At 56.7% G+C, this 27,535-nt stretch overlaps 2 protein-coding genes across 3 annotated transcripts in view; both read right to left on the bottom strand.

Annotated features, from left to right (window-relative positions):
• Positions 1–1,216: 1,216 nt before the first annotated feature.
• Positions 1,217–15,998, bottom strand: TMEM191C (transmembrane protein 191C). The gene is made up of 11 exons (XM_081801702.1): positions 12,285–15,998; positions 4,855–7,536; positions 4,426–4,549; positions 4,246–4,296; positions 4,019–4,096; positions 3,802–3,858; positions 3,618–3,677; positions 3,423–3,487; positions 3,268–3,340; positions 2,973–3,013; positions 1,217–2,872 (listed from the first exon to the last, which is right to left on the bottom strand). Exons 2-11 carry the CDS (start codon positions 5,007–5,009, stop codon positions 2,668–2,670), a joined length of 909 nt encoding a protein of 302 aa, XP_081657828.1. The 5' UTR covers positions 5,010–7,536; positions 12,285–15,998; the 3' UTR covers positions 1,217–2,667.
• Positions 15,999–17,026: 1,028 nt separating this feature from the next.
• Positions 17,027–27,535, bottom strand: part of HIC2 (HIC ZBTB transcriptional repressor 2) — a 32,208-nt gene continuing 21,699 nt past the window's right edge. Inside the window, exons 1-2 of one of the 2 annotated variants that reach the window (XR_004078934.2) lie at positions 18,068–25,441; positions 17,027–17,274 (exon numbers count right to left, since the gene is read on the bottom strand). Coding sequence is in view for 1 of the 2 variants with exons in the window: in XM_081801696.1 (XP_081657822.1) it covers positions 21,871–23,695; positions 25,468–25,493 (1,851 nt within the window). In the remaining variant the exon portion in view is untranslated. Of the gene's footprint in view, positions 25,442–25,467; positions 25,566–27,535 lie in introns of those variants that run through there. The other variant, XM_081801696.1, reaches the window with a different exon arrangement.

The following is a 27,535-nucleotide window of genomic DNA, read 5'->3' on the forward strand; positions in this document are numbered from 1 at the left end:
TGGGAATCCACCAGCATCACTGCCATTGAGTAAAGGACACAACTCATCTGACATTCTCAGAGCCAGGTGCTGAAAGGGGAGCCAAGAGAAGTCCATGTGGTGCCCTGTGTTCATCTAAGAAAGGGAAGAGGTCGTGACTGTATGTATCACTTAGTTAAGGGGGAGAAAAGAAGAGTCCATTAAAAAAACCTAATGTTTCAGGGCTCCTGGGTGGCTCAGATGGTTAAGCGTCTGCCTTCGGCTCAGGTCATGATCCCAGCGTCCTGGGATCGAGCCCCGCATCGGGCTTCCTGCTCAGCGGGGAGCCTGCTTCTCCCTCTCCCTCTGCCTCTCTCCCTGCTCATGCTCTCTCCCTCTCTCTCTCTCTCTCCGTATCTCTGTGTCTCAAATGAATAAATAAAAAAAAAAAAAAGAAAAAGAAAATCCTTTAAAAAAAAAAAACCTAATGTTTCTTCTAAGGGAGTGCGGGCAACAGGGTAGAGGGCACAGGGATAAAAGCTAGACGTCCCTAAGATGTCTTATTTCACAGATTCAATTTTGTAGTTATAGATTATAAAAAATAAGATAAATTTAAATAAAAACTTGGAAGAAACTAAGTAAGATAATGCAATGCCTGGGGCACCTGGGTGACTCAGTTGAGCATCTGACTTGGTTTCAGCTCAGGCCACGATCTCAGGGTCTGAGACTGAGCCCCGCAGCAGGGCTCCTCAAGCAGTGCAGTTTGCTTGAGAGTCTCTCCCTCTCCTTCTGCCTCTCCCTGCCTCTCCCCCAGCTCATGCTCTTTCTCTCTCTAAAATAAAAATAAAATCTAAAAGAAAAACAAGATAATGCAATCCCTAAAAATTGAAAGCAAAAAAAAAAAAAAAATCACACTCCTGAAGATGGCTATTATATTTAAATTTTTTTAAAAAACAAAACAGGGGCACCTGGGTGACTCAGGTTAAGCATCTGACTCTTGGCTTCAGCTAGGTGGTTGGATCGAGCCCTCCCCCCACTCTTCACTCAGCGTGGAGTTGGCTTCAGATTCTCTCTTCTTCTCCCTCCTGCTCTCTCTCTCTCAAATAAATAAATAAAATCTTTTAAAATGAATAAATAAAAATAGATGGTGAGGATGTGGAGAAATTAGAGCCCTTTTGCACTGCCATGGAGATGTAAAATGTGGAACACAGTACAGCGCTTTGTCCTCAAAACATCAAACACAGAAGTACCAATGATCCAGCAGTTCCAAGTCTGTGTATTTACCCAAAAGAAGGGAAGGTAGGGACTCAAACAAATATTTATACACCAATGTTCACAGAAGCATTATTCACCACAGCCAAAAGGTGGAAATAACCCAAATGCCCATCTATGCATGAATCAATAAAATGGTTAGCAACAAAATGTTATAATGAATGTATAAACAAAATACACCAATTAAAGATATTTAATGGGGGCGCCTGAGTGGCTCAGTCGGTTAAGCGTCTGCCTTCGGCTCAGGTCATGATCCCAGGGTCCTGGGATCGAGCCCCGCCAATGGGCTCCCTGCTCCACGGGAAGCCTGCTTCTCCCTCTCCCACTCCGCCTGCTTGTGTTCCCTCTCTCGCTGTGTCTACTCTGTCAAACAAATAAAATCTTGAAAAAATAAAAAATCTTAAAAAAACTAAATAAAAATAAAAGTATTTAACGTATGAGAATATTACGACTCCTAGACAAGAATGGATTTTTTTTTTTTTTTAGGACACAGCACACGATTCCTAAATTTGATGAAATATATACACAGGATTACATAAACAAATTTAACCCCAAAAGGACTAAAAGAAAAAGTACCTACACATCAATAAGAAAACGATTGTTTGGAGACCACAGCAAAAACCTGTGTGGGGGGGGAGGGTCGATGGGTGTGGATGTGTGTGCACGCGCACCCGCAAAAAGGACACAACACAGAACAATTTCACTACCAAAAAACGTAAAGAATAAAAGTAGGACAGTATTTGTATTAGACAAAAAAACTCAAGGTTCATCATTTTCACCAAGCAGAACACTTCACCTAAATAAAAAGCCGATTCCCCACGAAGACCGCGGTGGTGAGCGCGCACAGCCAGCAAAGCTGGCACGCCCCGCAAGGGGACCACAGGAGAGGAAGGCCCAGGCCGGCGCCCCGAACAACCCGCCCCGAGAAAACCAAAGGATGCTGCGGGGATCTCAACCCCCACGCAGCCGGGCCAGGGGAACCACGGACCTCCACGGAGAAGGCCTGCCCCGACTGCTCCTCTGCCCCCCAGGCTCACTAGCACAGAAAAAGCAAATTTAGCAAAAAGATACTGGCCAACTTCCAAGTTGGCTCTGGTGCGGCAGCAGGGACTGTAGGAAAGGGGCTCCTAGGAGGGCTCCCGGGAAACCCTTGGAGCGAGCCACCCCCCACCCCCTCCACCAAGGCGCGGGTGCCGGACGAGGGCGCGCCCTGCTCAGGCCCGAGTCGCGGGCTCCGCCACCGGGCGCCCAGGGCAGCCTCTCCAAATCCAAGAACCGCCCGGAAAGCCCTGCACCCGCTGAGCCCGAGGTGCCAGGACCGCTGGGCCAAGGGACACATGACCCACCCCCCGAGAGTCCCCCCTCGGCCTCCACCCAGGCGCCCAGAAACCACACGGGAGACAGAGGTGCAGGCGGCCGCGGCCGGCGTGATGCGCGCTAGGCGGGCAGCAGGCCGCGCGCGCGCAGCTCGAGCAGCGGGGACAGCGTGTAGCGCAGGCGGCGGAAGGCGGCGTCCGAGACAAAGTGCGGGAGTCCCCGGCGGAGGGCGGAGGGGTTCATGAGCGTCAGGTAGAGCAGCGGTAGCGCCAGGACGCCGAGCGGGAGCAAGAGCAGCGTCTGCAGCGCGCCCAGCGCCCACAGCCTGCAGACCCAAGGACCGACGGACAGGCGGCGGGGAGGTGGCGGGTAAGTCGTGGGATGGACCCGAGCCCAGCGCGCCCGCCGCCTGCCACCATGCTCACCTGATGCCCGCCCTGCCAGTGCCGGTGAAAAGCCGCCTCTCCTGCGGAGGGAGGGAACGGCGTCTAGCTCAGCTCCGGGGCGGGGGCGCCACGAGTTCCGGGTCCCTCATGGAGGGGGCGGGAGTCGTAAAGGACCAGAACCCCCCCACCCCACCCCGAGTGCGGGGCCCGGGGGTCGCGGGTCGGTCGGGGGGGCGGGCCCTCGAGGGGAGGCGGGGCCCCGAGGGGGCGGGGGGCCGGGGGCCGGGGCGGGGCCCGACTCCAGCCCGCCCGCCCAGCCCCGGCCCGCGCTCACACAGTCGGCCTTGGCCACCTCCTCCATGAGCGAGCCCGCGCAGTCCTGCTCCCGGCGAGGCTGGGAGTCGCACCTGCCGGGAAGGGCATCGAGGTGGGCGACCTAACTCGGCCCCACTGTCGCCCCACCTTACCCCACAGTCCTGGCCCCCTTACAGCTCCAGGCCGCCCCGCGAGGCGTCCAGCGCAGCCGCCGCCTCCGTCACCTTTCCCTGCAGCTCCTGGAGGAAGTGGGAGTGAGGCCTCAGGACGGGGGTAGGAGACCCCGGGGGCGGCGGGGGTGGGGGGGCGCAGTTCGCGGGTTGGAGGGGAGTCGGACGTGAGCGGCTCTCCTAGCGGAGGGGGCGGTACCTGCAGGACTCCGCTCTGCTCCTGAAAGCTGGCCCAGGCCTCCTCCGTCCGCTGCGCGCCCTGGGATGAGGGGAGCCCCGATGAGACTCGAGGTAGCACACCCCTCTCCATCCTCCCGCACCTGCCCAGTCTCCACCCACACCCGAAGCCGACCTTCTCCCTCGGGCCTCGGTTCTGTCCTCACCTGCCGCAGGCTCTCCGCCTGCTTGGCGTGCTTGGCCTCCACCAGCTCCAGTTGTTTCTTCCGACGGATCCAAAGAATGTCAGGAGTCCAGGACGCCCGGGTCCCCACCCACGCCTCCGCTCTGCCCACCCCCGCCCCTCAGGGAGCCTCCGCGCCCCCAGGTTATCATGGCCCCGCCCGCGCCGCCGCTCCGGCCTTGGGGGTCCCACCCAAACACCTGCAACGCCATCAGTTGGGTCCCGAGTTGCTGCTCGGCGCGCTGCTGACTCAGTTGTTCCCCTCCGTAGTAGAAGAGCTAGGGATGGGTTTTGGGAGGGTGGGGTTTGCGGGGCTTCGAGGGGCGGGGAATGTCCTGGGAGGCGGGGACAGGGCGAAAACGGGGGCGAGGACGACAGTGGGACTTCCTAGGGGAAGCTAGAGACCGGGGCCGTCTCCTTAATGTACCTGACTCGACAGCTCTTCCCACTGCTCCTGCAGCTGTCGGTTGTGTTGCTCCTGCGGAGAGGGTCGAGGGTCTGTCTGGGCTTCTCGGAGACCCCAGCCTCGCGGCGGGCAGTACCCCATCCAGGGCTCCGCTCCGGTCCTCCCCGCTGGCCCCGCCCCCATCCAGGGCCCCGCCCCCACCAAGTCCTGCTGGTGCTGCTCCGCCGCTTCCAGCAGCCCGCGCGCTCGCTCCGCGCGCTCCCGCGCCGCCTCGCGCGCCTCCCCGCGCAGGCTCCGTGCCACCTGGCTTCGCTTCCGCTGCAGGCTGCAGAGGGGAAACTGAGGCGGTGCCACCGCGGGAGGCGGCAGGTGCTCAGGCTCCCGCGGCCCCCGGAAAAGGCCAGCTGCGATGGGGCCGAGGAAGCCCGCGCCGAGGGGCCGCACCCTCCCCTTCGTGGGTGCCCCGAGTAGATCGTCCACGTCCCGCCGGCCTAGAGCGGAGGTTCGGGCCCGGCGGGGAGGAGTAACCCACCGGCCGGCCGGCGGCTCTGCCCAGGCCCGGGTGCCGCCGCCGTGGGACTGACCCTCGTGCGCCCGCCTCGCCCCCATCCAGCCGCCCTTCCCGCGCACCTGCGCTCGCGCTCGCGCAGGTCCTGCAGGCGCCCGGTGAGGCTCTCGCTCTCGGCCTCGAGCCCGCGCACCAGCTCCTCCAGCTCCTGCTTCCGCAGTCGGCCGTCGCGGTTGTCCTTCTGCAGCTGCAGCAGCAGCTCCTGCGTCTCGGCCATGGCTCCAGGGGCTCGGTCCCGCCGCCGCTGCCCGCCTCGGGGATCTGGCCGGCGGCCGACGTCACAATGGGCGGCAGGGGGCGCCCGAGCGCCGGCCCCGAGCCGCGGCGGACGCGAGTCGGGCAGCGCACTTCGTCCCTCACACAAAAAATGTTATGCAGGAGCCAAAATCGGATCAGTAAAAGGTTAATAAAATACTAATTCCTAATGCAGAAAAATGGAGGCATGATTGGTTCCCCGGTATTGAAGATGGCACTTGCAAACTATACGTGAGCGTAGACATCAGTCAAAACTCACTGGATGGAACACTTAAGATCTATGCATTTTATCGTATGTAATTATATCTCTTAAAAATCCACTTGGGGGGCGCCTGGGTGGCTCAGTTGGTTAAGCGACTGCCTTCGGCTCAGGTCATGATCCTGGAGTCCCTGGATTGAATCCCGCATCGGGCTCCCTGCTCGGCGGGGAGCCTGCTTCTCCCTCTGACCCTCCCCCCTCTCATGTGCTCTCTCTCATTCTCTCTCTCTCAAATAAATAAATAAAATCTTTAAAAAAAAAAAATCCACTTGGGGGGCGCCTGGATGGCTCAGTCGGTGAAGCATGTGTCTTCAGCTCGGGTCGTGATCTCGGGGTCCTGGGATCGAGCCCCGAATTGCGATCCCTACTCAGCGGGGAGTCTGCTTCTCCCTCCCTCTGCTCCTCCCCCGCACTTGTGTTCAATCTCTCTCTCTGTGTGAAATAAATAAACTTAAAAAAAAAATCCACTTGGAACAAAAAGACACCATGGACAAATGTTACAAATGGGTGACAGAATAGGAAAAAACCTTTGCAATCTTTGTAATCTGATGATTAGTAACTAGACTATATGAGAAATCCAGGGGCCATCATGAGAAAGACCAAACATCAAAGGGCAAAGGGTCTGATGGGGCATTGCTCAGTGGGGAGACCGTGAATGCCCAGGAGGAGTCTGAAGAGACAATCTGCATTTTCCGTCAACTACAGCAGCCAACAGGAAGGCGATTGGTTGGCATCAAATATAAGCAATGATGTGGGTGAACAGGAATCCTTGTGCCCTGCTACCAGCACCAGCTTTGGGTCATTTGGGGGAGCCGCTGGGGATGAACAGTGACTGGGTATGGCGGCCCTCCATGATCCACAATTTCAGAGGAACTTTCTTACACGTTTGCAAAGCCTTGGGAGCAGCCTAAGTGCCACCAATGTGTAATTAAAGACTGAAATGTGATATAGGAGACGATTTATAAAGGAATCCAATAGAGCACTTAAAATGAGCTAGGATCTACAAAAATCAAGATGAAGAGACCTGAAAATAATGCTGATGGTAAAAAATAGCAAGTAGAATGAGATGTGCCCATGGTAGTATTTACTGAAACTAAGTACGCAGGGGTGAGTCCCAGGGGGTGGGGAAGATGAGAAGGGGGTTGGGGGTGCGAGGAGGGGGCTGTGCAGGGACCTGGGCTGAGGATGAGGGCCATGCATGCTATACCACAGTGGGACAGCAGAGAGTGACCAGGAGGCGACACCTTTGCAGACATCAAGGGGAGCTGGGCTGCTTCTCACTAAGCAAGACTGAAGTCATTTTGAGTTACTTACACGGTAGATTAAAAATGGCCACAGCTTCCCTGCAGGCCTGCCACCGGGAAGTAGAGCCCGTTTCCCTGGGCGGTGAATCTTAGAGAGAGTGGCCATGGATTCAGGCACCACGGTGGGCACTGAATAGGGAGAAATGGGGGCACTGGGGAGAGCCTGGGACAAATCGCAGGGCCACGCGGGGGTGAGACACCAGCTGGGACAGCCGTGGGCGCCTCTCGTTGGCTATCTGGCACGGAAGCCTCTCCCGGGCTGGGGGCTTTTGCAAACCGTCAGGGGCAGCGCAGCAGGCTCAGGCCCTGCTGCCATCCCGCCCAGCGCCCTGGCCCTCACGTGAACAGCCTCCCCTACACCACTTGCTCCCAGCAGCTGCCCACCATGGCCGCTCCGCCTGCTCAGCAGGAAGGCTCCCTGGGGCCCGGTGGAAGCCTGGTTTGAGCCCATGAGGGGCTGGGGATGGGAGCATAAAACCCTCCGACACTGGAATGAGAGAGGAGGCGTCCGTCCCCTCTAGCCAGAGCCCTGGCTCCCTCCCTCCCAGCTCTGTGACCCGCAACAAGGCTCCCAAGCCCCTGCGTCTCAGTTTCTTCACCTGTAAAGTGGGGCTATTACCGACTCTCCCTCAAAGGATTGAGGGGAGCCAATGAGTTCACACAGTTAAGCCTCTGGGCGCTGAGCCTGGCACCTCCCAGTCCTCCACGTCATCAGCTGGCTCTCGGCACTAGGACTTCTGTCTCCACTTCCACACGTGCAGTCCAGATGGTGGCTGTTGAGCAGCTGAAGGTGGCGAGTCCAAACCAAGATGTGGCGGGCGGTGAAACAGGCATCTCCCTGGGGCGCCTGGCGGGCTCAGCCTGCGGAGTGCACAGCTCTGGATCTCAGGGTCTGAGTCTGACCCTCATGTTGGGCGTGGAGCCTACTTAAAAGAAAAACAAACAAATGACAACAAAACACCCATGCATCTCATTAATAATTTGTACACTGATTACATATTGAAATATTTTTTTAAGATTTTATTTATTTGGGCGCCTAGGTGGCTCAGTCGTTAAGCGTCTGCCTTCGGCTTAGGTCATTGTCCCGGGGTCCTGGGATTGAGCCCTGCATCGGGCTCCCTGCTCAGTGGGGAGCCTGCTTCTCCCTCTGCCTCTGCCCCTCCCCCACTCGTGTTCACTCTCTCTCAAATAAATAAATAAAAATCTTAAAAAAAAAAAAAGATTTGATTTATTTGACACAGAGAGAGAGCACAAGTAGGCAGAGGGAGAAGCAGGCGCCCCGCTGAGCAGGGAGTCCAATGCAGGGCTCTCTCCCCTGTCCCCACCCGTGTTCAGGAGGGAAGCGGGCAGCCAGCATCCAGCCAGGATGGGCCAGTGACAAGGGCTCACTCCCTGGGTTCCCTTTCTGCAGCAGCAGAGGAGGAGCTGATGAGTGACACCACCCCCCCCCACCGGCCCTGCCCCTGCATCTGTATTTATTTATTTTTAAGATTTTATTTATTTGACAGAGAGAGACACAGAGAGAGAGGGAACACAAGCAGGGGGAGTGAGAGAGGGAGAAGCAGGCTCCCCGCTGAGCAGGGAGCCCGATGCAGGGCTCGATCCCAGGACCCTGAGATCATGACCTGAGCCGAAGGCAGACGCTTAATGACTGAGCCACCCAGGCGCCCCTCAAACTTTTATTTTTTGCCCAATAATAGAAAAAGGATGTAGGTAACTATGATATATCAAATAATGAAGTTTCCATGGAAACAACTATTAAAAAAAAAAAAGTTAGGTGGTTTTAAGCAACAACCACCACCAAAAGCATTCCCTTGAATACAAAACCAAAAAGTGCTTTATGGCGTACGAGGTTCCCAGTACATGGGCCCTGCCCACTCGCCAGCCTCTTTCTTGTCTTTTTCCCAGTATGGCCAATGTGAACCCCATTTTAGTCCCTTGAACAAATTGTCTAGTTTGATGTCTCACTGTTTTTCCTCCGCTGTTCCCAACACTGTTCCCTTGAATCACTGCTCGACTGCTGCCCTTTCTGTGAGGACTTTGCTGACCACAAGGTTTTTGTGGCCCTTCCTGACCAATTCCTACCGTAGCTCTTATTCGTGAGAGCCTGTTTTAATTGTTAGACTTTCAGTTAGCTGCGACAGCAGTCACTCTAAAGACCCAACAGTGAGCTTTCTTTTTTTTTTTTTTTAAAAGATTTTATTTATTTATTCATGAGAGACAGAGACAGAGAGAGAGAAGCAGGCTCCCAAGGAGCAGGGAGCCCGATGCGGGACTCGATCCCAGGACCCTAGGATCATGACCTGAGGCGAAGGCAGACACTTAACCATCTGAGCCACCCAGGCGCCCAACAGTGAGCTTTCTTATTTGCTCCTTTCTTTGGATCTGGGTTTTGGGTTGTTTTTTTTTTTCATGGTCAACATTTGTTACCTTTTTTTTTTGGACATTTGTTGCTTTTATAATGAAAAAATAAAGATTCGTAATTGGCAGAAGGAAAGCACTATGGCATGTAAGACCGGTGAAAGCCAGTTACAGCCTTGGGACAAGGACCTGCTTGGCCCGCTGATGCCCAGCATGGCTGGTGACAGAGACTCCCAGCTGGTTTCCTGACAGGACAGTCGAGTCTCAGATGGGCGCTATTCGAAGACGGGCACCTGGCCACCACTTCCGACCCGTGCCAACCTGGCCTCCATGCAGCTCGCTTGCCACGGAAGGCCTACAGGACTCTCCTGAAGCCAGGCTCACGCTGGGGGGAGGGGAGTGGCCCCCAATCCCAAAGGCTCACCCAAGGCAAGCAGGTCTCAGCCCCCTGGTTAAAGCCCCTTCCCTGCACTGGGCTTCCCTCCTCTCTGGCCCCTCTCTATACAGCTGTGCCTCTTCCGTTCCCTTTCCCCCTCGGAGATCTCATGCAGGGTCCTGGGCTTGAGCCCTCTCCACATGGTGATGCCCAATTACCACCGTGTACCCTCACCAGGAGATTCACCCCCAAGGCTGGCCCCATAGCCTCTCCACTTAGTCCTGCCCTCTCTCCTCCATCTGTGGCCCTAGAAATCTTGATGCTTTCCCTGCTTCCTTGACCTCTCCCACCCTCCATCCTGTCACCAAATCCTGGGGGCTCTTCCATGGCAAGTAATGGCCTTTCCGTCCCTCCATTTCCACTGTGAATGGAGAGTCCATCTACCTCATCAGTGCTGCTATGAGGAATAAAGAAGCTGATGTTTATTTGCACAGCAGCTAGAAGATGTCTGGTACCCAGTAAGTGACACAGAAGCACTTGTTAAATAAGTTTAAATAAAAAACAAATTTGGGGCGCCTGGGTGGCTCAGTTGGTTAAGCGACTGCCTTCGGCTCAGGTCATGATCCTGGAGTCCCGGGATCGAGGCCCGCATCGGGCTCCCTGCTCGGCAGGGAGTCTGCTTCTCCCTCTGACCTTCCTCCCTCTCGTGCTCTCTGTCTCTCACTCTCTCTCTCTCAAATAAATAAATAAAATCTTTAAAAAATAAATAAATAAATAAATAACAAATTTTCAAATTCTGACCTCTAACCATGTTCAATGCCATTGTGCCAGACTGGATCATTCCCAAACTTCCTAAGGAGTCAGCCTGCTCCCACCTCGTCGCCCCACAGCAGCCAGACAGACAACTGCCCCCCACACACACACGTACACACACACTCAGCCCTCTGGCAACTTCCCACAAGTCCACACCGTCACAAGGGCTCAGCCTAGACTGTTCCTCCAGGAAACTGACCTCTGAGCCCAGAAATCTGTCTCCTACTGCTCCTTAGACTCACGTGCCTGCCACAGGGCCTTTGCACCTGCTCTTCCCACTGCCCACCCCCTCCCTCACATCTTTCAGCCCAATTCCAGATTCCTTTTTTTTTTTTTTTAAGATTTTTTAAAAAGATTTATTTATTTGAGAGAGCGAGCGAGCTGGGGGGAGGTAGGGACAGAGGGAGAGAAAGTCCTCAAGCAGACTCCCTGCTAAGGCTTGATCCCAGGACCCTGAGATCATGACCTGAGCCAAAATCAAGTGCCGGGCACTCAACCGAGTCACCCAGGCGCCCCCGCACCCCAATTCCAGCTTCTTAAGAATGCCTTTCCTGGGACACCTGGGTGGCTCAGTAGGTTGGGGGTCTGCCTTTGGCTCAGGTCATGATCTCAGGGTCCTGGGATTTGAGCCCCACATCAGGCTCCCTCCTCAGTGGCAGGTCTGCTTCTCCCTCTCCCTCTGTTCTCTCTCACTCTCACTCTCTCTCAAATAAATAAATAAATAAAATTAAAAAAAAAAAAAGAAAATGTACTCCAAAAAAAAAAAAAATCTTTCCTGGCGACTCTACCCAAAAGTGCAACCCCCTCCCTGTGGCGCTTTTTCTGTGCCTGCCTAGCATGTATTACCTACTGTCTTTACTGTGTCCCCCACTGGAATAGGAGCTCAGCTAGGACAGGGCCTGGCGCATACAGAGTTGCTGAGTGGACATGGGGCAGCCTGTCTCCACTGCAGAGTCTTATCCAAGGACATAAGCCACAAACCGGCCATGATCCTGAAGAGCTGGGATCCAAACTGCTGGCAGGTGTGGCCCAAGACCACGTTCTTCCTCTGACCCCACAGCCTGCCCCTGTGGATGACGACACCCTAACTAAAGGGCATGGGAGCCCAGCAGGCGCCCGCCGCAGCGAGCACAGGCCTGAGTGCTGGGCTTCCTGCCCCGAGGAGAGAGGGGCGGACGCGAGGCCATGAGGCCAAGCCTACAGAGCCTGTGGTGTGAACGCAGACAGAGGGTTGCCTGGGACTCCTGTGGCCGCCTGAGGCTGCACGTGGCATACCCCTGTGTACCCCGTTACGGGCTGAGCTGTGTCCTCCAGAATCCCTATGTTGAAGTCCTAAGACTCAGCCCCTCAGAATGTGCCTGGGTCTTCAAAGAGGTGGTTAGGCTAACCCGAGGCTGTCAGGGTGGCCCCTAAGCCAATCTGACTGGGATCCTTATAAGAGGAAATCTGAACACAGACGCTCTCAGAGGGAGGAGAGCCGTCTACAAGCCACCGAGAGAGGGCTCAAGAGAAACCAGCCCTGTCGAGACGTGGCTTCAGGCTTCAGCCTCGGGGACCGTGAGAACTTCCGGTCAAGCTCCGGAGGGCGTGGGGCTTTGCTACGGCAGCCCGAGCACGCACGCACACCCCTTTCCGTCTCCCGGTGCCGGGGGTGGCCCCTCGAGGGCAGGGCCCTCTTGGGGAGGCAATGAGCTACCCATGGCTCCTTCACCCTGGGGGCAAGCCCGGCTGTTTGATTTGGCTTTGGAGGCCCTTCCTGACCTGGCTGAGTCTGGGGCCACTCTCCCCACACACACTCCTCTCTGGCCACTGGAAGGTTGCTTCAGTTCCAGCAACACACTGACTCTTCCCCTGGCCTTCTTCCATACTGTTCTGGCTGCCTGGGACAGAGCACTGTGGCCCAGGGCCATTGCCTCCAGTCACAGCCCCGGCATGAGTCCCCACCAGGTGGCCCTCTGTCCCAGAGCTCCAGAAACCTCCTGCGGACACGGCCCCACCCACCCTGTGAGTCACCGGCCATCCGGGCAGTACCACCATTTACCCCCAGGGTGAGCAGAAGAGCTAGTGCGGCTGAGCACTTGGTGCAGTGCGGGCTATGGGGACTCAGTTGGCATTAGTACTTACTTGCCTGGTCCCTCCGCAAGACTCAAGGATCCCAGAAGTCAGGGGCCACATTCATGCACCGTCAACAAACCCAGGACTGGATGCACACCCACCTGCCACAGAGAAGCCAATGGTGACATCCCCTTGGTGCTGGCCCTGATCTCACATCAGGGACACCTGCAGGTGGCAATCAGCTTTGTCACCTGTGGCCAGAAAGAAGGGCTGACCATGAAATAGGCTAACACCAAAACCGTTTGGTGACAACATTTCCTAAACTCACCAGTCAGCGGCATTTGCAGAGACCGGTGCAGGCGGAAGGAGAACTGCAGACTCTCTTCCCAGAAAGCCAAGTGCCCAGGACAGGGGGTTCGTTATGGCCGGGTGGTGACTGGTAAGACTTCCAGCATCTCTGCCTCATGCTGAGAAAGACAGCCCCGGCCCAGAGAGTGGGCCAGCCTCCTACACTGATGCCAACACCTGCCCCGCTCCCCACCTTTCCCAAGAAATCAGACCCTTTCCTCTATCTGGTTTCTCCAGCATAGAGGCCAGCTCTCAGCTGGTGGGATGCAGAGGCCGTCTAGGGCACGTGGCCACCTGCTCTCCCAGGGAGCCTGCGCACGCTGCCCTCTGCTGGCCACCCTCCTCCAGCCAGCTGCTAGGGGACCGCCCTCTTCAGTGACCGCTTTCTTCAGGGCGAGGTTCCTGCAGGTTCCAGGTTGAGGGGGTGCTGGGCTTCCTGCCCCGAGGAGAGAGGGGCCGACGCGAGGGCATGAGGCCAAGCCTGCAGAGCCTGTGGTGTGAACACAGACAGACGGAGGGCTGCCTGGGACTCCTGTGGCCACCTAAGGCTGCACGTGGCACACCCCTGTGTACCCAGTTATGGGCTGAGTTGTCCTCCAGAATCCCTATGTTGAAGGGTACCCCCCCGCCCCCGCCTCCCAGCAGCCTCCTTCCTCAAGGCCCAGGGCTGTAGGAGGGCCAATGCCGGCCTGTGCCAAGGAGATGGGCAGAGCCAGTCAGGTGCCTGGGCCATTCAAGCGTAGGTCTCACACGTGTCCACACATTCTCACTCAGACTCTGGATGTGCACAACACCTACAGGTGGCCCACAGAAGCAGGGGTGGTACCTCAGAATCACCAACGGCAACATTTTGTGGCATACCTGAGATTTCAATGACACGCCCTGGCTTTGACCAGGTTTGAGGAAGGGGCCATTTCAAAGTTCCCTGTCCGTTTGGTATACAACTTAGCAAACGCCCTTGTAGAAGGTCTCCTGGGAAACAGTTCTTGAAATATTTAGATACTTCCTCATGCAAGGAAGTGGAAACAGCCTCTAGTTCACTCATCCTGACCTTGTCCTTTTTCCCTCCTTCCTTCTTGTTTGGACACACAGAGCCGACCATGACCCTCACTCACAATTTTTGGCCTAATGACAACAGAGGAGTTTTTTCCTACTCTTCCCTGTTCCTTTTTTTGGCTCATTCTTGACTACTTAGAACTCCTTCACGGGGCACCTGGGTGGCTCAGTTGTAAGCGTCTGCCTTCGGCTCAGGTCGTGATCCCAGGGTCCTGGGATAGAGCCCCACATCGGGCTCCCTGCTAGGCGGGAAGCCTGCTTCTCCCTCTCCCACTCCCCCTGCTTGTGTTCCCTTTCTCGCTGTCTCTGTCAAATAAATAAATAAATTCTTTAAAAAAAAAAAGAATTCCTTCACTGCTGTCTACCTCAAATGGCTTTTGGAAAGAGGCATGTTTTAGATTAAACACTTTATGGAAGGAAACAGCAGTGCCCACATCAAAATCTGTCTTTGATTTCTAACTATGGAACTCCTCCCTAACCTAGCCCTGACTTACGGTCAGCCTGCAATAGGGTATTTCATCTCATCTTTCACCCTTCTCTAGAATGCTCTTCAAGCCCCACCTCCGCATAAGGCCCTCTCACTCAGAAGCACCACAGCCAGCTCAGCACAGGAGAAAGCAGTGTCTCATCTCCCTTCATCCCACACATCTTAGGTGACCACTGGATTGATTCCAAGAAGCTTTTTAGGGTCTCATTCTTGAATATCAGACCTGCCAAAGTCACCCAACATTTGAGGAAAGCCTTTAAAATTATTTTTTAAAAGGTAAAAACCTAAAGCGGGAATCTAAAAGGGAATTAGATACAAGGAACAGAAGAAAATGTAAAAAAAAAATTAAATTTCCCTTAGAGATTAAATCTACGAAAAGAGAACAAAATGCAATAATCAAAGAAGGGAAATTAAAAATAACGGCTGACACGTTTCAAAAACCAGTAGATTTACTGAAGAAACAGGTATCCAGAATGAAACCAATCCATCAAGTGCCCAGCCCAACGAATGACAAACCACCTGAAATAGAGACAATCCTAAAAGCTTCCAGAGAAGGTTACATACAAAGGGACCTGGACTTCTCATCACATTGGAAGGTAGAAGCCAATGAAGCAACACTTTCCAAATTCAGCAGGAAAATGATATCCAATCTACAATTCTATACCCAGCCAAACTATCGATTCTGTGTAGTTTAAAAACATTTTCAACATTCAAAGTTTCAAAAAACCTACCTCCCATATGTTCTTTCTCAGGATGGTACCAGAGAAAACATACTACCCAAACAAGCATGTATAATCTAAGAAAAGAACACACAGGATCCAGAAAGCTGGGCTTCCAAAGCAGGACAGAAAACTTTTCCCACCCCATCTGTGCAGGAAAGCAGCAGGTTCCACATAGGTGTCCCTGGGGGTGGAGGGCAAATAACAGAAAAGATAGCGTCTGATTCTGCGGGAAACTGTACTGGGAAGGATCTCACAGAGTTACAGAGTGGAGGAAGACAGAGACACAAATCAATCTGAGTAACTGAAAACATAATCAACCTCCACGAGAACAAGAAATGGTACAAAAGATGTGCTACACCACTTGGCTCAGCAGTAAACAAAGACACACGGTGATCATGGCAAGTATGATCAGTAAATTGCATACTTCACCAGTTCTTATAAATGAAGTTCAATGGAACATAGCCATGCCCACCTGTTACATTGTCATGCTGCTTTAGCACCATGACAGCAGGGTTGTGAAGTCCCTGCAGAGACTCTATGACCCACAAAGCCTAGAATAGTTACTATCTGGCTACTTTACAGAAGTTTCCCAACCACTAGATTGAACTAAACTACTTGGGGAATTTAAGGGAAGGGGAAGAGGGTATAAATGCACTAAAATGAACTAAAATCTTCATCTATAGGTCCAGATTCTTAAAAGGATGAATTAAGATAGCAGGATAATACTACTATTTAGAAATGTGGAGATACATAAGAAATGCTACAAATTAAAAGTGGGTGTCTGCATACATTGTGATGGGGCTAAGGGAACAAAAAACTCTTTTTAAGACTTTTTGTTTTTTTAGTAATCCCTACACCCAAAGGGAGGCTCGAACTTATGACACCAAGATCACATGTCACATGGGCTTCCAACTTAGCCAGTCCAGGTGTCCCTATTTTAAGACTTTTAAAGGAACTTTTGATTATTTAAACTATGGTCAGTTATTGCTTTGATAAAACCAAAAAATAATTTTTGAAGATTTTACTTGACAGAGAGACAGCGAGAGAGGGAACACCAGCAGGGGGAGTGGGAGAGGGAGAAGTGCAGGCTTCCTGCTGAGCAGGGAGCCTGATGCGGGCCTCCATCCCATGACCCTGGGATCATGACCTGAGCCGAAGGCAGACGCTTAATGACTTCAGCCACCCAGGCGCCCCAAAAAAGAATTTTAAGAGAGTTGAACTGGACACCTGGGTGGCTCAGTTGGTTAAGTGACTGCCTTCAGCTCAGGTCATGGTCCTGGAGTCCCAGGATGGAGTCCCGCATCAGGCTCCCTGCTCCCCCCTCTCATGCTCTCAAAATCTTTTAAAAAATAAATAAAAGAGTAGAACAGGTGGTACCTGGCTGGCTCAGTACGTAGAGCGTGTGACTTTTGATCTCAGGGTTGTTAAGTTCAAGCTCATTAGGCGTAGAGATTACTTAAAAATAAAACACACACACACATTTAACAAAAATTAAACAAAACTTACCATGGATTACAGCAGCAATGCCCATATTCTTCTGGGGGTCCCAGGCTCAACCGCTGCTTTCCTGGAGCCACTTGGACATCTGAAGCCCCCAGTCAGGGATCTAAGCTGGCTGACCACCCTCCCGGTCCCATCCTTGATGCTCCTCCCGGATCTTCACTCATCCTGGGAATTCCCACGCTGGTAGGTGGGAGGAACAGTCCCGAAGGAAACTGGAACTATTGTCCCTGCCTCTGGAGACTAAGATTATCCCTTCCTTCCTCCCCTCCTTGACCCCAAGCAGGAAGCAGGAGCAGTGGGCAAGAGAGAGCCCTTGCCCTGCCCCAGCCTGACTCTGCTGCTCCAACAGGTGGTCCTGGGCATGGGCCAGACCTCCCCTCATCCAGTCCACCAGGTCCCTGTCCCCGCCAACATATCCACTGCTCCCTAAACCGTCTTACCCAACCCGGAACAACACTGCCCAAGAGGATGCTGACTCGAGGGTGCTGGGTCCCTGGACCAGTGCCCAAGCCCAGGATGCACACACGTTGCCAAGTGAGGTCCCAGCCCCATCTGAAACCCACCCTTAGGACGGTAGTGGGCACATGCCCATCCCAGCTCCTGCCCTCCTAGGTCTTGGAAGTGCTGGACACAGAAAGGAAAGCAGTATGTCATTTAGTAAGAACAACCACAGAACACAGAAGCCCCACATAAGATAGTTTTCAATCAAGCTTTTAATGAAAAGATCATAAAATAACAGTTTCTCATCACTGTACATTAAGACTGCACGCTTCTGAATGGAGAGATCAGTCGTCGGTGAATTGCTTTTCTATGACACTTGAGGGCTGCGTACTTGCAGCTCTGACCTGAATTTATCCAAACTCTCAAAGGAAGTGAGCTCGATGTGATGACTGACAGCGGCGGTGGCCAGTACAGGAGTGCGATCACGGTGTCCCTCCCCCTTCTGGGAAGGGAATAGAGTAGGACGTGATCCCTCTTCCAGTTCTGATTAAACAAAACAGCTATAACCCCATCCCTCCCCCTCCCCCTCGAGGTATTTGCGAATGGGCAGCTGCCCAAACTGGGATCCCCCAAGGGGGGAGGGGGAAAACAAGTGATGGGTGGGATACAGAGAGGCTCCCCTCAGCACCTGGCCCCACGGGGCCCCGCCAAGTGGAGGGGGGGAGCCCTGGGGATCCTCCCTGCCCCAAGTGAGGTCTGTTATGCAGCATTTTTGAGGTCAATAAATTACAGCAATAAATAGCAAGGTGAGGTAGGGGGAGGGGTTCCCGGTAGAAAAATTAAAGTGGTGACTGAAGCTGATGGGGGAGGGGTCCTAGGAGGGGGGTCCTGGGCAGCCTCAATTCCCACAGCGCACATCCACCCCTTGATCTGGAATGTCACACTGAGGCTCTGGTTAGGTCCCTCTCCATCCCATCACTCCTGGCATCGGATTCACAGGTTCAGTAACGTCTGCCCCAATGTGACCACGGGGAAGAGCAAGGGCCTTGGTCCCTTTGAGGGGCACAGCAGGGCTGAGATCCCTTGTCTGTTCTTCAGAGGCCTGGTGCCTCTGCTTTCGTCCCCTAAGCTAGGGGGCGGACGGATGCAGCCACCTCTTCCCTGAGCCCTGCCCTCCTGGCTGCCCAGGCCTCCCCCACTCAGGACGGCTGTGGGGAGGGCGGTAGGGTCTGCCTGCCCAGCCTGCCCAGCCCAGATCGCACTCCTGCACACGGCCCAGTCCAGTGAATACTGACCGGGTGGGGGTGGGGGCACAGCGGGACAGCCCAGCGCCCCCGAGTGGTGACGAACAGGAAGTACACACACGGCTGCGTGAGGTTCCAAAAGTCCGTCAAGGTCCAGATTGTTCATTTCACAGGCTGAGGTGTATGGCTATGCTGCGAGTCTCTGAGTTTCTTATTTGCTTAAAGGTTCGTCTTTTCTTTTTTTTTACCTTTTTTTGCAATCCTGGAGGAGCCCTTGGGGTGGCTCGGTCTGGTGGGAGCGAGCGGTGGCAGAGCTGGCCGCTCACTCTCCCCAAGTCTGAGAAATAAATACATTCATCACTGCACAAACATATTGATACAAAAACAACACTGTTCAGAGTGTTTGCACCGTCTGTGTTGGTAAGGACCAGCCCAGTAAGCCCCCCCACCCACTGCCGGGGGTGGGGGTGTCCCCTGGGGGTGGGGACCCACTGGAGTCAACGGAGCTGTGCAAAGGTCCCGGGGCTTTTTGGCTTGAGAGGGACCCTCACATCAACCCACCCCGAGGGTCGCAGGCAGAGTGGGGGAGATGGGGGGGGCCCTCCATCCCAGGGCCCTAGCCCAGACTCGGGTCCCATGGCCAGAGCCAACGGCCATCCCCTGCTGTGCCAGCTGGCCGGGACCCCCACGGTCCGGCCAGGAGGCCTGGGGGCCGGTCAGCACCGGCCCACGCTCTTTGGTGCCAGCTGGGCTTTGAGAGGCCTGAGGCTGGGGAGGAGGGCTCAGGTGAATCCAGGGGGCTCCGTGCCTGCCCCGGCCGCCCCTCTGCCCGTGAGCTGACTCAGAAGGGCCTCCAGCGTAAGGTGGGGATTCACTGGGACTGGCCTTACAGCTGCTGAGGTCTGAAACTGTAAAAGTTTATGTAAACAATGAGATAAATATATTAGTATCTTTTTTTCTGAGCCCATTGAGGTTCCATACTCATTCAAAATGTGCTTTGGTTTAAAAAATAGGTTTTGTGAATTTGGGTATGAGCTTTTTTTTTTTTTCTTTTTTTTTCTTTTTTTTGTTTGTTTGTTTATCCTCTCTTTCCTACATGACATCTGCTATTTTCTCTGTTTCCTGTTTCTCCGAAACATTCAGGAATTAAGTGACTAAAGCAGAGAACTGTAAGCCGCCCTTGGCCTCCAACGGCCTAATTTCCTTGTGAGGCTCTTAACACATTTCCACGCACACACTCGCAAGCACACACTCCACATGAAATCAAAGGGAAAAGAAAACAAAACCAAGTGTTGTGTTAGTCCCACCCCTCCCCACAAACCCTTAAAATCTTAAATAGGAAACTAGTGTTTTGCTTTCTTGTTAAAATACAGAAAAGGCTCGATACAATACTCAGGTGGGTACAATACTATGTCGCACGAACATCGTTGAGTGAGGGGCCTTTGCGCCCAGTCCCTGAAGTTCTGCAAATGAATCACCTACTCTCACGGGTCACCTCATGAATGCAGCCGCCCACAGCCCAAGAGGCCACACACAGGCTGGGCGCGCGCGTGCGTACAACTCCCGTGCGGTACAGACTTTGTGTCGTGTGGCTTAAGTGCTGACGGAGTGGGGTGGGGTCGGGAGGGCGGAGAGGCCTGGAAAGGACCCTGCCCCCCTCACCTGACTTCCGGGAACACGAGACCCTGGGTCCAGTGTTCCTTTCCCACCCAGAGGGAGTTAAGACCCAACTTGGGGCTCAGGGCGCCTTGAGATGGGCTCAGCCAGGAGCCCTCACTTGCAAAACACGCCCTTCACCATTCGGGTCCCTGAACTCAGGCTGTTTTCAGCTGGAGGGTCTCTGGAGGGGTGAGGGTAGAGGATGACTCTAGAATTTTTTGGTCTGAACTTAAAAGTAGAAAGAAAAAAAAAATACAAAGCATGAAGCAAAATGAAAACAAAGCCGCTGGCCCAGCCCTACAGCGGCCTTGGTCTGGCCTCGCGAGCCTGACCCTTGGCCCAAGGAAGGGTCCTGAGGCTGGAAGAGAAAACCCACGGTGAGGGGCGAGTGGTGGGACTCCAGACAGGGCCAAGACAATTAGTGGCAGCCAGCCTCTTGCCAGAGTGGCCAGGACCGCCCCAAGAAGGTGCCAAAGTAGGGCAAGCCCCCTCCCTGTCCCCCAGGGGGGTATACATCACTTTGGTCAGTGCCTCCCCATGCCTCTGCACTGGCCTGGCAGGGGCTGCTGCTCTCCCAAGCTCCGGCTCTTGCAGGCCCAAGGGTCAGGATGGGGGGGGCTCACTTCCACCTCATCCTGGCCCTGGTGGGGAGCTGCAAGGAGCTGGCCCTGGCGGTGAGGCTCCACGCCCTGATGTCCCATGGGGCTGGGGCTGAAGCACTCACCCACCGCCCCCCCAACCCAGGCCCAGATCAGAAGCACACACGGGCTCCCTGATGCTCAGCAACACTCAGAACACCTGCAGGTGGACACAGTGAGTGGTGCGCTCTGGGGCGCAGAGCCCCTCTCTGAGGGTGCTGGGGGTGGGGGGGGGCCCAGGAGGCTCACTCACACGTGAGTTTTCCTGTGCACACTAACAGGAGGAAACCAAGTGTCACGGCCTCAGCTGCCAGCCACCAACACACTGTTCTCGTGGATTCAAGAGGTAGCAAAAGGTCAGAAGTCTCTCCACCTTGATCGGTAAGGAAGGAAGGAAAGCTCAGTTATCTGTCCACATGCACCGCGCACACTACATACATACATACATACATACACACACACACAAACACACACACACACACACAGAAAATGAAAAAAGAAGAGTACCGACGGCTCTGGCATGGAGTCCAGCCTCCCCCCTCCCCCCCACAAATCCCAGACCTTCCAGTTCAAACATTCACATAAACGTTACACTGGTTTTTCTCTTAATAAAAAAGAAGTACCTCTAAACAAAGAATATTCCTCAGAAACTATAGGAAAATCTCTCTCTCTCCTGAGGCAGCCGAGGTGGGGCTCGGGGCCCAGGGAAGCCTTTGGCCAAGAAGGGCTTCTGGGGCCTGGAGGGGTGGGCGCCCCTCAGCCCACAACCAGGGCGGGGGCAGGAGGGGCAGCTGCCCCTGTACATTCAGTCTGCAGACCCAGGCTCAGCCCCGAGGGGCCGGGAGGAAAATAAACTCTTGTTGGTTTTGGTTTAAAAAACAAAATTCAAAAAGAAAAAAGCAACAGATCAGTAGGAATAACAGCAACATAGGCCCAGAGGGCTCTTTAGCTGTGGAGAGGTAGGCGGTGGGGGCCCCCTGACTGTCTTAGCGCCAGTGAGCAGTGACCCCTGGCTCGAGGAAGGAGGGCTCCGTCCCCTCCCCTCCAGCACCGCTCCCCAAAGAGCCAGGGTGGCCCGCACACAGACAAGCACTCGTGCACGCACACAGACTGCGCCCCTGGCCACGGGGCAGCCCTGCTCCTCCCCAGCGGAGGGAGGCCCCCACTTCCCCCTGCTCTGACCCGGCCTGCGGGAAAGGGGCCAGGTCCCATCGAGACCCCCGTGACCCACTCCCACAGGCCCTGCAGCGGCCCCTCTCAGGAAGCCAGGGGCCAGGGTGGAATCGGGAGGTAGACTGCACACCAGCAATGTGCACTCGGAGCTTGGGCCTCTCGGCTTCCCTCCTCTCGCTTCCCTTGGTACAGACTTGTCCATTAAAGCTCTGGGTGTGGGGGGCGGGGCTGGCTGCAGGTGCCCCCAGGAGCCACCCCCACGGGACCTGGGGGTCCTGGCCCCTCCCGCCCGGCCTCCGTGCTTCTTTCTTCCTTCCTTCGGTTGGCTCCCGAGGGCGAGTCTGCAGAGGGCAGCCTCGGGCCGGGGAGAAGGGTCTTTGGCTTCTAGGAGGGAGAGGTGTGCATGCGCAGGTGGCTGATGAGGTTGCGCTGCTGGGTGAACTTGCCCCCGCAGAGCTGGCACTCGTAGGGCTTCTCGCCCGAGTGCACACGCATGTGCTCGGTGAGGCGGTACTGGCGGGTGAAGCGCATGCCGCACTCGTCGCAGGCGAAGGGCTTGAGGCCCAGGTGGCTCCGCATGTGGCGCGTCATGGTGCCGCGCTGCGTGAACATTTTGCCGCAGATGTTGCAGGGGAAAGGCCGGGTCAGCCAGTGCGTCTTCTCATGCTGCCGCAGCGTGGCCGGGTCCTTGTAGGTCTTCTCGCAGACCGAGCACTTGAAGGGCCGGGGCTCGGCCGTGTAGGCCGCGCTGGGCGCCGACAGGTCCTCGGCCTCCTCCTCGGCGCCCCCGCTGCCCGTCTCGTAGGCACCCTCCTCCTTGATAAACAGCTCCTCCTCCGTGTGTGTCTCCACGTGGGCATTGAGCTGCTCGGAGCTGGGGAAGCCTTTGGCGCAGGGGATGCACACGTACAGGTTGTCCCCATAGGACACGGTCTCGTAGCCCTCCTGCCGGTACACGTAGTGCGTGCCGGCGTGGCCGCTTCCCCCCTCGCTCCCACTCTGCCCGCTGTCCTCACTCCCATCCTTGCCGTTCTCCTCCTCCTCCTTGCAGGGGTACGGGGGCTCCACGTAGGGCCCACTGGGGCCACCCCCCCCAACACTGCTGGCCAGGATGCCATTGGGAACCCTGTCCCCTAGCCCCTCGCCCTCTTCCCCTGGGCAGGGGCCCTTGGGCCCCGCTTCCCTCCGCTCAAAGGGGGACCCCACCCTGGGCTCCTTCTTGCTCCACTCCTTCTTGCGGGCCGAGTGCCGCAGGCTCTTCCGGGGCTGCCCACCGGGCCCCTCCAGCAGGCTCAGGTGGTTGTCCTCGGCCCCCTCCAGGTCCATGGGCTCATTGGGGGTGCCCCCCAGCTCAGCATAAGAGGCACTGTTGGCAACAGGAGGGGCGGAGGCTGAGAGGGGCGAGCCGTGCTGACTGTCACTCAGCTGGGCTGAGTCGTCAGGGGTCAGGGGGGGACCGGGGGTGGCGGGAGGCAGGGGAGGGCTCTTCTTGGACAAGTCCAGGCCCAGCTCCTGCTCGCAGCCCCCGCTGCTCCCATTGGTGCTGCAGCTGCCCAGGCCGGCCTCCCCGCTGGCTGGACAGACGGCCCGGCCCAGGCCATGCACACCCTCCTGGCTGGAGCCTCCAAGGAAGAGCTCGTCATCCGAGCCTTTGGCCTGGGGGAGCTCCTGGGGGGCGTGGGCCCCCTTCCGTCCGTCCACGAGCCCCGGATACCGCGCCTGAATGACGGAGGCTGTGGACAGCCGCTGGCTGCGGGGTGGCCTCCCCATGCCGGTGGCGCCCACCCGACCGGAGCCGAAGGGCTTGCCGGCTCGCTTGAGTTTACGGCGGCAGAGCGCTGCCAACTCGGGCAGCTGGAGGTAGCTGGCGGCAGTGAGGAGAGTGCTGAAGTTGGGCTCGGCCGGCTGGTCGCTGGGCAGCAGCTTGCCCGTGTAGATGAAGTCCAAGATCTGCTGGAACACCGTGGAGCTGACCATGTCCGTGTCCAGGTTGATGAGGTTGTCGTGCAGGACCAGGGACTTGAAGTAGATGCTGCTGGCAGCCAGGACGTTCTTGTGGGCACGGAAGATGGAGTTCTCCACCATGATGATGACATCACACAGGAAGCCCTTCGTCCTCTGCTGGTTCAGCTGCAGCAGGAGCTGCTTGGAGTGGCTGGGCAGCTCCATGTCGGGCCCCATGTCCCCACGCCCCGCCCACGCGTACCACCTGTGGGCAAGAACAGGCGCATGGGCATTAGCCACCTGGGAGCCTCCGGCAAGGGCTCCAGGACAGGGTGGGGCTGTGGTGGTGCTCAGGGAGGCCTCACCAGGCATGGTACCCAGGAAAGGAACTCACACTACCCATGGGGACTCATGCTGCCCGAAAAGTGACAGGGGCACCGGTCCCATTTGCACAGAAGCAGAGGACAATGGTCACGTGGTGCCGAGCGGAGAAAATGGGATGTGACTTTGGCTCCACAGCCCAGGGCACCCTCTCCACACTAAAGAAGTCGGCCACAAGCCCGCAGGAGACTAAAAAATGACGAGCAGGGGACTGTGAGGTGCTGGGAAGCAGCAGGGACTGAGGTGAGCAGAAGCTCCCAGGTGGGCTCACTTCCCACATGGGCAGGCAACTTCCCAGTTTTTAGGACAAGCTAGAAATTGAGATTTTCAGGTTGAATCTCCCAATGCCAAATAAAGGTTCTTTTTCCTTAAATACCACGTGGACCAAATCAAATACGCAGCCTCCACCTGTGACCTCTGCTCTGCCCCGGGTGCCTCTCAAACCCGTGGCTTCCCAATTCAGGTTTGCCAACGTTCAGTCCTGCCTGCAGACACATTGCAGTCCAGCCACAGTCCCTTGCCAGTGCCTGCTCCCAACCCACAAGGGCCTCGCCCCCCGGGAGGGCCCTGAGCACCCCAGCCTGGGTCTCTAGGTGCTGAGCAGAAAAGGGGGCCTGGTCAAGCCCCTGGCACCACCGGGGCCCCGGGAAAAGCAGCCAGCTGGCCCTGCCAGACTGGCACAGACGCTAACTGATGCCATTAATAAACAGAGAGAGGCCTCTGACCTCCACGGGAACCGTGCAGGTGGGCTGTGCAACAGCATGCACATGGGTCTCTGAGAGCAGGGTGCTCTGACCAGGCAGCCACCCCGATGAGCAGCAGGACCTGACGCACAAGGTGTGGCTCCCTGTTCCCTCCGGCCCTTCAGGGAACATGCACCCTCCCACAGGCAACTCTGTGCCATGCAGTTGACAAGGGTACCTTCACATCCTTCGGCTCAGGGCTCAATCTCTGAAAGTGACTACTCTGAGCCTTGCCCCACCTGGGACCCCTCTGCCCAGTCCTGCCTCCCTTGGGGCAGAGTCTGAAGGGATCACGCCCACGTTGCCTTCCTGTAACACAAACACTTCCCGCGCGCCGTTGCCCCAGGCCTGCCCTCATTTGCAAAGACAGAGGAAAACCCTAATAACCGCGCACACCCCAAAGGTGGCCTCGGAACTGTGAACACACATGGGGAGACACGGCCGCAAGCTAGCACTCAGGGCCTAATAGGCAGCAAGCACCCGCTCAGCCAGCACAGCCTTACAAGACCGCTCAGCTGGGGCTCAGAGGCTAGAGCCTGTGTCCCGAGGGAACCTACCCTCTGCCACCCCCTGCCCCTCAGCCAGCCAGGAAGGGACAAAGAGCCCAAGGCACGGTTTCCACACTGGCCGGGACACCCAGCCCCAGGGAAATGCAGTGTCAGCCCCACCAGCACTCAGGATACCTGGTGCTCCTAGGCTGGCAAGAGAGGGCAGGCCAAGGGCAGGAGGTCCCGTCCTCCAAGAGCCTATGAGCCGCAGCAGCCCCTCCTCTGCAGGCTGAGGGCAGTGGGCCCCAGCCTCACCTGCATGCTACCCAGCACTGTGTGCACACAAAGGGCCAGGCTGCGAACTGCAGGGTTGCGTGGGCAGCCCAGGTGGCCCTCCCCCTCGCCTCCCCCCCTCCCCAGCCTACCGGAGTGCCAGGGGCCCAGAAACCATGTGCGCAGCAGCCAGCGGGGGTGGCCTCCTTGAGCGCGCGGCCTCCCTGGGGGTGCATCAATGCCTGGTCACCTGGGGAGGAGAAGATGGACAGGGTCAGCTGGACAGACATCAGCCAAGGGCAAGAAGGAGCGCCAGTAAAGGGGCAGGTACCTGGTGGTCCCGGGGCCCTCACTCCTGGGAAGGTCTGGGGTCTCTCTGGCTGGGGTGCCAGGGGCAGCCACAGTGCCCAGCAGCCATCAGGTCCGGTGGCAGGGAAGGCCACAGGCCTGGAGAGCTCAGCAGGGCTGCACTCTCCTCCCACCCAGAAGATTTAGGGTACTCTTCAGGGCCACCTAGGCCTGTGGGGGCGCTGGTGGCAGGCGGCCTGGGCAACGCCCTTCTCAGGCTGGCCACATTTACATAACAAAAGGTCAAAATTGGAGGCACTAGTGCAATGGGCTATTTATAAGAACCAGTCTCAACCGCTTCTGGCTCTCCTGCCTCCTTCCCTTCCTGATCTGCTCCCGCCACCCCCTCCCTGCCCAGAGGGCCCAGCCCCCTCCTGCCCAGCCCAGTCGGACCACATGGCCTCCCCTCGCAGGACTTTCTGCAGGCCTGGCCTTTCAATACCAGCCCGCCAAAGCCAGCTGCCGCCAGATGTGAAGGTCTCCTTCTGCCCCCACCACCCCCCCTCCCCCAGAGATGCAGGTCCCCAGGGAGGGGGATCCTGAGGTTCTGACTTTTTGCACCCCACTCAGCAAGCCTGGGCTCCCTTGGAATGGAGCCAAGGGTGGGGGCGGAGGCGCACAGCAGCCTGGAGCCCATCCCTGCCTGCCCTTCCCCCACCCCCAGGGCCAGGGCGGCTCAGCAGGTCCCTCAGGAATGTGACCAGACCCGGGGTGCGGGGTGGCTGGGAGGCCTCTGCTCCAGCCAGCCAGCTGTCTCTCTGGCCCCCAGCACAGTCCTCCTCTCATGGGGTGGCCCGGGGGTGTGGGAAAGTGGGGAGGGGGAACGGTTGGTCCAGAATCCCACCCATGGCCCAGATGGCAGGAGAACCAGTTCTGTTGGTCCAGAGGCCTGAGAGCACCTTCGTCTGCATTTAATGAAGGCCCTGGACCCTTTGCGTGTGTAGAGAGTTCAGGCTCTCCTGCCAAGTGACACCAGAGGTGGCCAGCAGGACAGAGTAGAGCTCAGCCTTAGGAAGGGGGGCAGAGACCACCTCAGCGCTGGCGAGAGCAGCCCTGAAAAATGAAGCGGGAGCCACAGCAATGTGTTCGAGCCTACCAGATGCCCACCACACAGCCTGCTCCCCACCAGATCTCAGGGCAACCCAAGCCCTGCTGGGGCACAGCGTCCACACCGTGGCCCCCGATTTAGCACATACCAGACCCCGCAAATAGGGATTACCTGCCCTCGTCAGAGATCAGGCCAACAACTACTGAACACCATGCACAGAGGGGGCAGCAGAACAGAACTCGGGGGCTTCCACAGGTACTCACTGCTCCAGCCCTGCCAGCCACTTCGCCAGCCACTTCGCCAGCCACGGCAAGGCAGAGTGACTGACCAAGGTCTCCGAGGTTGGGTCAGACATGACTCTTCTTGGGCCCAACTTCCCCACAGGGACTCCACAGGACAGGGCTGAGTCGCCTCCCCAGTGCCCTCCACTGGGTGGGGCCACAGCGGGGCTGCCTGCTGGGCGGTAAGAGCCAGCACAATGCCACCCTACGTGCCTCCCACCCCAGGCGGGGCCAGGCAGGCCGCCACCACCGATGTTAACCTCACCACAGGGGAGGGGCGCCCCACTACTGCGGGGCCAGGACCCCCGCAAAGCCTTGCTCTCTTCTTCCCAGCCAACAGGAACAAGCAGACAATCCTCTGCCCTACAGCTCAACACGGGCTGGAGGAGGAGCAGGCACCTATGCTGGAGAGGCTACAGCCCCAGGGGAGGCGGGGTGCCAGGGAAACATGACCGTGGGGGCTGGCCCAGTAAGCTGGCAGCGCAGGCCCCCACCGGGTCCAGGGGCTTGGTGCCCAGCCTTGGCAGAAGCCCACAAGCTGGG

The sequence above is a fragment of the Leptonychotes weddellii genome, chromosome 13 (genome assembly GCF_054177405.1).
Source record: "Leptonychotes weddellii isolate Sample4059 chromosome 13, ASM5417740v2, whole genome shotgun sequence".
Taxonomy (NCBI): domain Eukaryota; kingdom Metazoa; phylum Chordata; class Mammalia; order Carnivora; family Phocidae; genus Leptonychotes; species Leptonychotes weddellii.